The following is a 12,619-nucleotide window of genomic DNA, read 5'->3' as shown; positions in this document are numbered from 1 at the left end:
TCCCACATGCCACAACTAGAGGAACCCACAGCGAAGAATACACAACTATGTACCGGGGGGCTTTGGGGAGAAAAAAAAAAAAAAAAACACTATAAAAAAAAAAAAGAAATTCAGAAGTCCCTTTGTAACATGCAAATATATTATGAGACATAAAAAGGTTGGTAAATAGCACTATAAACTGGTAGAGAGATGAAGCATCATAATCACTGGTATTTACTTGCACCCACTGGACCACTTATGATGGTTAATTTTATGTGTCAACTTGACTGGGCCATGGGGTACCCAGATATTTGGCTGAACATTATTCTGGGAGTGTCTGTGAGGGTGTTTCTGGATGAGATTAACATTAGAATGGTAGACTGAATAAAGCAGATTGCCTTTCCCATTGTGGATGGGCCGCATTCAATCCGCTGAAGGCCTCAATAGAAAAAAAGGCTGAGTAGGGGTTAATTTGCTCTCTCTACTTGTCTTGGAGCTGCAACATCAGTCTTCTGCCTTCGGACTTTTACAGCATTGGCTCTCCTGAGTCTCAGGCCCTTGGACGTGGACTAGAACTATTCCACTGGCAATCCTGGAGCTTGCTCTCCTGCAAGAGCTCTCCTGCACTGACTCTCCCGGAGCTTGCTGACTGCACATCTTAGGACTTCTCAGCCTCCATAAGCACATAAGCCAAGTCCTTATAATAAATCTCTTATATATAAACACACATACGTATTTTTATAACACACACACACATTCTATTGGTTCTGTTTCTCTGGAGAACCCTCACTAACACACCACTGTACTGAGTACAGATCAACAACTGTATATGCAGAACTTGTATCCTTCCTCCACTCTATCAGGGAGTGCTCTGCGGGCGGCAATTTTTAAAAAGCCCCTGGGAACAGAAAACAGTGGAAAACCATGGGAGAAATGAACTTCCAGGGACTTCAGGACCAGCAAGGCAGCATTAGGAAGGGACCAAGGCAGCGAGCCATGAAAAAACTGAGTTTGACCAATACTCAATCAATCTTTATATCCAGTTTAATCCAATGTAATCAATGATATCCAGTTTGCTTGGTCTCAAGGGTACAAGTATTTTTTTCTTTGTTTAATTTCTTACTATATTTCTACTGAACTTAAGATTTTATTTCAAAGTTAAAGTTTTGTGAAATCGTAACCTTAGCTTATAGTTGCTAGAATTTGGCTTCAGCTGTACATGGATGAAAATTTTACAAAAGATAGAAAAGAAAGAGACCTAACGGAAAAGCATCAAACAGCAAAAACCTGCCACCCACACAGCACTCACAAACTATGCGTTATTCTGGGTAAACACAGCTTCTCCCTTCTGAGAAAGATGAAACTGTTCAAACACATTATTTTATTAATCCTCAACATTTTGATGCATGAAGCCAGCAGAAAGCATCTAGTCCTTTGCCTCGTAATCTCACCTTCTTGGGCTTAGTCTCTCTGCACTGTTGTTTGTGTGTTTACCATGGTTGGGTGCTCAGAAAAGAATCCAAGGAAAATTCTAAGAACAAACAAAACAAAACAAAACAAACAAGAGTGCAAAAGGCTGAAAAAAGGAGGTATACCACCTCAATGTAGCTGATGCAGAGAACAAAACTCCAGTGAGAAGAGAGCCTGGAAGCAGAAAGGGAGGAGGTAAAGGAGGAGGGACACAGCTCCTGCGGCTTCACCTGCCATATTTGCCTGGCTGGTCCCCAGGGCTTGAAGTATCAGCTGCAGCTCCCTGACTGCTGTTGCCGCCTCTTCTCCACAGGACATATCGGGCTCCAGGACCACTTCCAGCAGGCCAACTCCTACCAAAGAGAGGCAGGGTCAGTCTGACTGGAGCTCTCCAATTGGATCAGCAGATAAGTTAGGCCGAAGTCTCAGGAAAACCCTGCGTTACTGAAGGACTCTCAAAGTGGGTTCTAGACTCTGAATTGTTTCTCTCTTCCCCCTACATTTTGATTTTTAACTTTGGTTCATTTCTTTAAAGGCCACTTAAGATGTCCAGCTGTTGGGTCCGTGACTAGGTAGCTACATCTGCCTCATTTTAGGGGTGGATTATTAGCAAACCCAATAGTAATCACAGTTCAAGCCATGCTCTCTAATCAGCTATGCCAACACCAAAGCTGATATTTTCATCTGCATCTGTCACGTTCCTGGGCCTGTTTCCTCAATTGGGTTGGGAGAACTCTGGAGGAGAAGAGAGGTGGCTGGAAGGAAAAATAGAGGAAAATCTCCAAGCCTACCCGCCCTGTTCAAATCAATGAGCGTCTGAGAGCGCAGGTCATCGTGGAGGCTTTTGCCACTGTCTTGCTCCAGCTGGATCTGCTTGACCCTCGCTGTCTTGTTGATCACCTGACTCCGGTTCTTGCCTGCACAGAAGCTGTACACCAGGCTCCCATTCACAGCGATTGGGAGCCTTTGCTGGGTAATTTGGTAGCCTGCCTGCACACAAACATGGGTTACACAATCATTAGTCCAGATATAAAAGCTAGGTCCAGTTTACTATTGCTTTTAATGTCACAAAACTACAGGCTTACTTAAAAACACAACACAACAAAACAAAAAGAAAAAAGGAAAAGGAGAAGAAAAATTAGTTTATGCACTGCAGCCATAATTTAGTCTGGCCTCTTCTGGCTTTTCCCATCCCCCTTTGCGTTCCCTGCAGCCCCCTACCCCCAATAATGATGCAACACACAACACGAATCTCATCTTCCTTACCAAAGTACCATTTTGGGGAATAACAATAATCTCACTGTCAGAGACCTCTAAGAAAAGAATTTATTGTTTCCACTTAGCTCATTAGCCTAAACCCCGCATCTGATTACTGGGCTCCTGACAGAACCCCCCTTATTGGGAAGTGCTGGCTAAGCATTCTGCCATCTACTCTCAGCGGGGCTGACAGCAGTTGCTGGTGCGCTTAAGCTTGTTTTGTTCCTGCTCTGTAAGCTAACCACGCATGCCAGCTGCCCTCCCTAACCCAACTTCCCTGCTCCTCTAGCCAAAAAACGCTGTGACACTCACACGCGGCTAATGGAAAGTACGCAGTACTGACATACTGATGGGTGTTGCAGGGAATCCCTCACCTCCTTCTAAGTGGAGAGGAAGAATTACTTTCAAATGACACACGCATCATCAACACACACTAAAGAGATGGCGGGTCAACACGGAGAACTGGAGAGAAACAGAATAACAGCTGAAGCATCTGAAGCATCTGTAGCGTCTGTGGTCCAGACACTGTCCTCAGTGCCTTACCCCCTTTAATCCTCATGACAACCCTATGAGGGAGGTACAGGGCCTTGCCCAAAGCCACAGAGCTAGTAAGTACTAACATCAGGATTTCAACTCAGATGGTCTAGCTCCAGAGTCTGCGCTCCTAGTCAGCAGGCCAGCATTTTTCAAACTTTAGCTGCATCTGAATCACTCAGCAGGCTAATCAAAACACAGTCTGTCTGGCCCCACCTGACGAGTTTCTGATTCCGCAGGTCTGGGGAGGCACGTGAGAATTTATATTTCTAACAACTTCCCAGGAGATGCTGATGCTAGTGGCCTGGGGAACATACTTTGAAAACCACTGCATTAGGCCAACTCATTCCCTGGACTGAAATAGGAAGTCTCAATTTGTAAAAATTAAATTCTGAGCAGGGTTGTCAGAAAAAACACAGGATGCTCAGTTAAAGTCCAATTTGAATAATTTGAATAAATTGTTTATTCAGATAAACAACAAATACTTCTTTAGCATAAGTATGTTCCATGTAAGATTTAGCAAGACTAACCCTAGATTATCTGAGCTACCTGGGCTAGAAAGAAGAGAAAGCCACAGATAATCAAAACATCTCATTTTAGTCACATATTGGTCAGTCTCCCACCTTAACCAAACTGGTTACCACTTTTAAAGATGAAAAAACGCAGTTTAATTCTCTCCATCCTACTAAGCAGCATAATTTGCTAAAAGGCTGGCAGCCAGAGGGGAAAAGCAGCAGCAATTGGAGAATTCAGGTTCTAACTGCATTTTTATTTAATTTTACTCCTGCTCTCACCCATTAAAAAACAGCTCACCCTAATCTTCAGTTCAAGGAGAATAATGTGAAGCCACATTGTCACTACTGTTTTTCTAAATCTGAAGGAGGGCCATACTTACTATCAGAGGCTCAGATAGAATGAAACATTATTTTGGGAAACACACTCAACATCACAGTTTTGGTTCAGTTCAATATTATGAAAAATTGGCTGTAGTTCACACCGGCTTCTCTTAAACAAACTTTCTAATTTTAAGGAGAAAGCAGGTTAATATTGGGTTTACTGCTCAGCCAATTACTGCTGTTAGTCAGGCTTCTAGTGCATGTTTCTGCTTATTAGTGTCCACTGATTTACCCCTTGTGAGATGACAGAAGTGTCTCCAACGGAGACAGTCCTATTATTAGGAACTTAAGCTTAAAAGAGGGACACTCTCACTGTCTACAGAGCTACAGTATGCGTTTACCACGGCATCAGCCACAAAGTTAGCTTTGGTCCTAACAGGCAATTAGCAGCAAACACCACGGCTGGGCCGAGCCTGAGAACACTGGCGGCTTCTACTCCCCGTTCAATTATGAGTGAGCCACCAGAAGCATGAGGCTAAGGAAGGAGTCAGCAATCAGGACAATCACATCCAATCTAGTAAACGTCGGGGGGCACCTGCCTTCATCAGGGCTGGCCAGAAGTGCCCGCTGAGACGGACAGAGCTCTGACTGCAAACAGGAGAGGCACAGCCAGCCTCCCTTGCTCCAAACCCCCAGCACTGAGCATGCACAGAGGGCGGGTCACAAAGCATACTTACAGGGAGGTCTGCATAGAAGTAGTGCTTCCTGTCAAACAAGGACTTCTTGTTTATGCGGCAGTTCAGCGCCAGGCCTGTCATCACCGCCGCTTCTACGCACCTCCTGTTGAGAACCTATGGAAACACGACACACAGCTCCTCTCAGATCCACAGTCTGAACAAATGCTTCTCCCACACGCTGACATCCTCCCTGAATATTCAATTTGGCCTTCAACGGGCATTATCTCTGGTTCTCTGTGTGGGCAGCTCCAGTTCACAAGCTAACTCTGTCTCTCTGGAATCAGGAGAAGTTCATATAAAAAAGAAAATACATGCAGCGGTGGGTCACCCTGGGTACTTAATAAACTGCCACATCAGGGATCCTTTCCCCCAATACCTGACATCAAAGTTAACAGGGAAGGTCCCAGAAAAGCTCAGTAGAGTGGTTACTACATGGAATAAAGTTAATCTCACTCCCTCTGCAAGCAGAACAAGGAGCTGGTCAGAATACATGAGAGGCATTGATTCCTGAGAGGAGAGTCCAAGAGGCAGCTCACAAACAACATCAGTGAGGTTGGAAAACACCTTGACAGAGAAAGAATGAACTTCTGGAAACTACAGGGCTGTAGCCACTCCCTCAAAGCTAGGAAAGGTGGGATGCCTGCCTCCACGCTTTCAGTCCAGGCCTGGCCCAGCCTCTAAAAGTGGAGCCTGAGCAGGCCCTACGCCCTGACTCTCCCTGAGCTGCTGGTCCCTCCAGAGGCCCTCAGAGCTGAGGAGTTCCTCTGGATCCCACACTGCCCACTGTCAGGAGTGAATGACCAAGAAATGACTAGTAGACCCCCTAGCCCAAAAGGGTATGAACAGCTTTTAAGAACTCTGGGGTGGGGGTGGGGGTTGGGAATAAGACAGACAACTAGAGACAAGGAGAAAGGAGCATTAGGTTCTGGAGTCAGGTCCAAATCCCACTCCCGCTATGAATATACAGCTGTGTGACTGGAAGCCTCAGTTTCCTCATCTCTGAAACAGAGGTTTGATATCTACCTTGCAGAGTGGATAAAGTAACAGCTAGAACCTCTACTCTATAGTAGGAATTCAATAGAGCTCATTCTCCCCACTCTACTTGGGGGAAATTTTTGAGGACATTGTGCTCGCTGATGAAACATATTTCTATTTTTTATTAGAATATTTATGATGTTCTTTAGTATATTTAGTATATTATTATTTCTATAGGGCTTTCCAGTTAAGCATTTTCACATCCACCATTTTATTTCACCCTAACAGCAACCCTGTAAAAAGGAATTTGTAGTATTCCACTATTTCAGAAAAAGAAAAAACCAAGACTCAGAGAGACTGTAAGACTCGCCCAAATCACAGAGCTGGCAAACGGTCAAGCCAGCTCTAGAGTTCAGGCGCCTTTGCCTAAAGGGAGGCAAAGAGAATCCCTGGGGGTCGGGGACGGGCTCTCCGGCCTGGGACGATGAGTGTGTTGCCCTGACACAGGCGTAACTTGTTGATCAAACACAGAGATTTTAAAAACAAATCTATACAACAAAATGTAAGAGGCATTTCTACTTATTGTAGTATACAACCCCCAAAAGAAATCCCAAACAGCAAAACTCCCTCCTGGTAACAACATCACATGCTTTTTAGGGAAGCCAGGTTACAAAATGGAGCCATCTTACAGCTTCTGTTCGGAGTTCTTCATTTTAGGCCGAATAATACTATCAGTTCTGCAGTAGTAACGGTTTTCATGGGAAGATGTGTGTGTGTGTGGAACAGGATGCTCTAGTTATTGATGTTTTCACTTGCTAATGTTTGTCTTTTTACTGAACAGTTGTTACTGCAATACAAATATAGCTGGTGGAGAATGCTGCCAAACCCAAGCCTGATGACCCAGGTCAAGGCACACAAGGACACGAAGCTGGTGTCCTGGCCCTGAGCCCTGCTCTTCCTGGGCTGGGCTGCACCATGGGCTGGCTTGTAAACTGCCTGACTCGCTGGTCTGTACCAGTTCTTGCTTTATCACTCCCACTGTTTCTCCAAACACCACTTTCTCTCTCATCTCTGTCCAATCTGCCCCTTTGGGGCCAACGTGCTTCCTCCTTCCAGGCATGAAGAGCACCTAGGTTTGTTTTGCTTGCTTATTTCTGAGCATGTATTGCTAATAAACTCCCGGTGCCTCGCACTGCGAGGGAGTGAAGAGTTGTGGGTGATCACAGCCTCTCACTGTGCCTATGAGCACATGAGTACACAGGCACTTGATAAACCATCAATTTCCAAAGAATAAGAATGCAGTAAAACACACAAACATTACAGCGATATTGAATATACTTTAATCTTTTTTTGATGATTTAGAAAGCTTGAAGCACCTCGGGGTCAGAATTATAAACATCAATCATCACCACACTACAGTTGCACAGAGGGGCTAGTAAATAGAGAGTGCCAGTTAAAAGAACGCCAAGAAAAAAGAATTTATTATGATCTTAGTCAAGCTGCTTATGACAGATGGAGGTCCAGGTCAGCATGTTCTGAGGATAGGATGCAGAAATGGAGAATTCAACTTGGCCTGCCTTTATTACAAAAAATTTCTTCAATATCTATAAACTACTAGGCTTTAGGGATACAGAAGTCAATAGGACTCTGTCACTGGCCTCAAAGAATCTGCAGTGAGGACAGGAACCTGCCAGGATCTCCACCATCTTTCTCAAGTTCATCTTCTGTACGAGGATGATGCTGGTAAAAACGCAAATCTTATAGCATTCTGTTGCCTAAAATCATTCCATGCCCCCAATATCCACGTGTCAAAGGCCAAGCCCTTACATGATCCAGCTTCTGCCCACATCTTCATTTCACATCCTATCACATCCCCCTACACACATACTGTCCCATTCTCCTGTACAAACCATGCTGATCCGTGACTTTCCCCATTCTTATTCCAATCAAAATCTACTGAGACGTCAACAAATCTGTGAAATTTTCCTTACTATTCTTCCTGTGTACCTCTCTGACCTTTTTCACACTTCCATTTGTGCTTGCATTACAGTGGATCGAATTTGTTTACATAGTACACTGTTTCACGAGGATGGGAATCATCTGTTCATCCTTGCATCCCTGGAGCCTAATACAGGTGCTCAATTAATATGTGTTGAACTGGAATGAGGAGGGAGGTGATGGATACCAATGGAAGGTTTCAGAGAGGCAGTGATGCCTGAGTCTCTTCTAAGGTGTCACCCATCACCTGCTGGCCTTCAAACTTGTTTCTGGAAATGCCCAGAAGCGATACCAATCATGTATGATGTGATCAAAGAGGTAGCTTGGAAACTCAAAAGACTAACTTGTCCTGAAAAAGCATTTTCTCTGCAATTAACAAAAGAGACTACAAAGGATCTCAGGGTCAGCCACAACAGCTTTCACGTGGAAGGAAAGCAATGCCCCTTGGAACTCACACAGCACACCCTTCTCAAGTGAGCTTTAGGAGCCTTCACTCTGGGTTCAGTTATGATCAACAGCAAGTACTCACTGCACACTGCACCACGTCAGGAGGTGTGCAATGCACATCACATACATTTGCCATTTAATCCTCTCAGCAATCCTAGGGCAGATACTATGATGATCCTCATCTTACAGATAATGGAGGAAGCATAAAGATTAAGTAATTTGGCCAAGGTGACACATATAATAAGTGGGAGAGCCAGGAAGTCAGACCCCCAGAACCCAGGCTCTCAACTCCTATACTCAATCTTAAATCTTCAAAGAACAACGTTCGGCAGTGTTAGCTATCAAGGCTACTAACACCTGGCCATAACTCTGAGCGGCTACCCATCCAAATCCTACTGTAGGTAATTTAAAGCAGATGTTGTTTCTAACATTTTCTTCTTGCCAGTTTCTACCTCTATAGGTTTGTTTTCAGATGTTGAGCTTCTAAAGGGCAAGCATTGTGATCTTTTAACTTGTAAAATACTCAACACACAGTCTCTGGCATCTGGAGGGCATGATAATAAGCAAACCTTATAGGTTTTCTCAAACATCCCCAATTAGCAGGGGATGTTTCATTGCTAGACTTCTGAAACCCTTAGACACTAGCATCCATGAAACAATTTCTTGAATAAGTGAAGAGGCTAATTCTTTTATTTAATCAGAAGATAAGAAAGGTGTGACTGGTAGAGGAAGGAGATGAGATAGTCAATAAATTTCATGACAAGTGGAGAGAGACTGGCTAGATCATGGCCAGGAAAAGGATACTGGCATGGGGGGGGGGGGGCGAGGGGGCACGGGGAGGGGAATAGTGAATGGTTTTTCAAAAGAATCATTGGTTTGGTTTGTTTGTAAAACCAGAGTCGTGCTGCCACCATAACTTGTTTGGAACCTAAAACACATCCAGAGCATAAAGCAGCATAAACAGTCCAGAAATGTGCATGACACCTCCAAGGAGACACTGTGACCCCAATTTGAGGAACAGTCTTTTAGTTTTAAGATTTATTTAGCCTAACCAAACAAGAATTTCCTGATCTCTGAGTACAACAGGCCATCATTTAAGGACAACTCCCAACACATCCCCCACTATAAATCACCAAGTTCTACATATTCTACTTTCTTAGTATATCTTGATTTTTCCCCTTCCCCAAATCTTCTGGTTTAATTCAGGCTTCTGTTCAAACACTGTCCCCCTCAGTCAAGACTTCTGCACTGACTGTCTGGCCAGGTTCTCTGCCTCCACCCCCATTCAAGAGGGACCTTTCTAAAGGCTCAATCTGTTCATATAATTCCCCTGCTGAACATCTTCTTCACTGTTCCTCACCACCAAGAGGATAAAGTCCAAGTGCTTGGTGGAGTCTTCAATGCCCTTTGTGCTTTAGCCTCGCTATCTTTCTAGCTTCCTCTTCCTCCACTATCCCTAACCCAACAGACTCTCCTGCAGCCATGTATGCGACTAGTGTCTGTACAAACTGCTGCTTCCACTGGTAACACCCTTCTTCCTCATCCACTTGAGGAAGATCTTAGCACCTGGCACCACTACCCAAGTCTAGGTATTCCTTCTCAGCTCCCACACTCTGGTAAAGCTGTCTCCCAACCAGAATGAGCTCCTTGAGGGCAGCTGAGTTGTTTTCTCTTATTCTTCTTTGCCCCATTACCTAAATGATAGCAAGCTGATGAAACATTAACTGAGGTAATGAATAATTTAACATTTCCTTTATCAACATCCAAAAGACTATAAGCTATGAAATAAAAGCAAATTTGTTCTATAAAATACATATGTCAGGAAAACGAAACCGCTCCTACCATGTAAACGAGAACAAATTTAATGCTGAGGCTTTATTACACAGATGATAGAAGAGCTGAGACATCAAAGAGGGCATGAATGAGGCAATTTAGGAGATTCCCCACAGCACGAAACCACTCCTGCCCCAGGGCTGGGAGATGGGAGGAAGCCTTAGCATTGCTGGAGCTGGAGTATGGGCTACCCAGAGAACGCTGGAAACATGGCAGACCTGTCTCCAAGTAGCTGGAGCCATGGACAAGACCCAGCCACTACCAGTGACGTTGCCAGAGAGGGAAGGAGAAATACCCTGTTGCTTCTTTCCTCCCACCTCCCGTCCTTCTGCAGAGCCTCCAGGTGGCTGAACCAGCCAGATGCCAGCTGATTGGGGCACGAGGAACTGCAGCCTGTAGGCGAGCCCCCTGCGGCGGAACATGGGAATGGTGAGGCGAGGATCTGAGGACACACAAGCCGTGACTGCACAGCAGATACATACTTTTATATTCACTTCTGTGACGTGACTAATTCTTTTGATAAATTGCTAATCAATAAAACGACACCACTCTCAAGTGTGTCCAATCAACATAAAACCGAAAATTCTGTGGACTCCTTTTTCACACACTGGGAGCCAAAAATTATGAAATTCTACTCATTTATAAGGAGCATTTGTGATAACTCAACTTGTCTCGGACTGAACTCTAAGTCTACATTAACTATTAGGAAAGGGTTTGCTAAGCAAATTAACACAATGAAGAAAACTGCATAACTTACTTCAGTCAATAATAAAATATTCCCTAGGATTTTAGCACATTTATGTGAAATTCTACTAATTACAAATATATCTACTCACTAAAGTCAATCTCTGGGACCTATACCAGGAAATATTTTCTGATATACTTCAAAGGAATAAAACTGCATGTCTTTCAGAATAGCCTGTAATTCACACCATTTCTCTCCCCTTCCTACTTTACCCTCAACTGGTGAGCCCCTGTTGCTATGATACCTAAAGTTAGTCCAACGGGTATCAGTACCTCCATAAAAAATTGAGGCAACATCACAAGACTCTGAACTCACTGAAAACCCAGTTAGCAATCCCTCTGGAGCATTAAAACAAAGACTATAAAGGTGATGTTTTACAAAAAGCCCAAATGGCAATTATTCTGTGAAGCTAATGCTATACATGACAAATCCGATGATTAAGATATAGCATGGTAAATGCTTTAATTTATGGAGAGAAAGTAATTAAGATTTATTAAGTAAAAATAAGGCAGTAAAGTGGGCCTTTATCTTACTGCTAACCATAAATTTGTCTCAAAGCCTGAGTTCCCTCTGATTCGTATTCAAAGCAAAAGTTACCGCACAGATAAATTTTCATTATGGTAGAAAAAACGGTTCCCCCATTTCCTCACCCACACATCCCTTCTCACCATTGAGTTCCTTTATCATCACCCAAAACAAATGCAAAAATTCCTGAGTTATGATAATTAAGCTTGCAAAAACCAGTTAGTTAAGAGAATTTTTCAAAGTGGAATTTTACCATTGAAAGTTACTAGCTTTATGCAGATATTAAATATTTATATGGATACACCCACATACATATATATATATGTTTTTTATCCTAAACATGAGTATTGCCCAGGGAAAGGGAAAAAGTGAATGCAACATTTTCTCTTTTGTTTAAATCCATCTTTCACAAAAACAGAAAAAATCAAATATCCATCTCACAGGAAACAACTCTTGTTCCAAAGAAGAAGGGTGTGGTCCGGCAATTTCAGCCATCCCTTAGTGCCAGTGCTCCTCTATTCCGAGCCCTCTGGAACCAATTTCACTCCCCAGGACCAGTCAGGATTAAGGACAGGGATATTTCCTTGATCCAAAGTGTCAGAAGGCCCATTCTCCTCATCTGGGATTCCATTCTCCTCCTGCCTCTGTCTAACTGGCAAGGTCAGGTGGCCTAGAGCCGGTGCCCACAGTCATCACCAGATAGGGCTGGAAAGCAGCCAGCATGGCCTTAGGCACTGGAGCAATCTCTCTTTCTCTTCTACCGACCACTGGAATACTAAGATCTGACCTTCACCTCTGGGCTTGTAGAAGAAGGAAGGAAAAGCTCTGGGCCTGGCAGCTCTAGGCCTGCCTCTAGCCTAGATTAAGAGTTCACTCATGACAGCTTGTGTGCTGGATTTCACTTTGGAGTTGCAGGCCAATGGCCCAACTACTACAGTGTTCATTTGTGGAGTCTCCTACTTGGCCACTTAGCCAAGTCAGACAGGAAGTTTTGAGAGTGATTCGTAGCCAGCAAAACACAAGATTGGGTGTGCAGGTTAACAGATCTCTATTTCTCTTTCCCACAACATTCCCAACAGTTACTAATTTGGCATTACTCATTGGCAATTAATCTGATCTCTGACAGACTTACTAATTGACAAACTGGGGCAAAACTGAGTCAGAAGGACCTGAGTCTAAATCTCACTCCCACTACTTATTAGCTGTGTGACCTTGCACAAATTACCTAACCTCTCTTGGCCTCAGTTTCCTTATCTGTTAGGGAAGAATAGTTATTTTGCAAG

At 43.8% G+C, this 12,619-nt stretch overlaps 1 protein-coding gene across 5 annotated transcripts in view; it reads right to left on the bottom strand.

Annotated features, from left to right (window-relative positions):
* Nucleotides 1–12,619, bottom strand: part of GATB (glutamyl-tRNA amidotransferase subunit B) — a 74,895-nt gene that overhangs the window by 41,130 nt on the left and 21,146 nt on the right. For 4 of the 5 annotated variants that reach the window (XR_011436737.1, XR_011436736.1, XR_011436738.1 and 1 more), the window contains exons 3-5: nt 4,814–4,927; nt 2,241–2,439; nt 1,680–1,802 (exon numbers count right to left, since the gene is read on the bottom strand). Coding sequence is in view for 2 of the 5 variants with exons in the window: in XM_001501357.7 (XP_001501407.1) it covers nt 1,680–1,802; nt 2,241–2,439; nt 4,814–4,927 (436 nt within the window). In the remaining 3 variants the exon portion in view is untranslated. The remainder of the gene's footprint in view (nt 1–1,679; nt 1,803–2,240; nt 2,440–4,813; nt 4,928–12,619) is intronic. The other variant, XM_005607818.4, reaches the window with a different exon arrangement.

The sequence above is a fragment of the Equus caballus genome, chromosome 2, assembly GCF_041296265.1.
Source record: "Equus caballus isolate H_3958 breed thoroughbred chromosome 2, TB-T2T, whole genome shotgun sequence".
NCBI classification, from domain to species: domain Eukaryota; kingdom Metazoa; phylum Chordata; class Mammalia; order Perissodactyla; family Equidae; genus Equus; species Equus caballus.
Note: the sequence above shows the minus strand (reverse complement) of the source record. Positions and strands in the feature narration are given on the sequence as shown.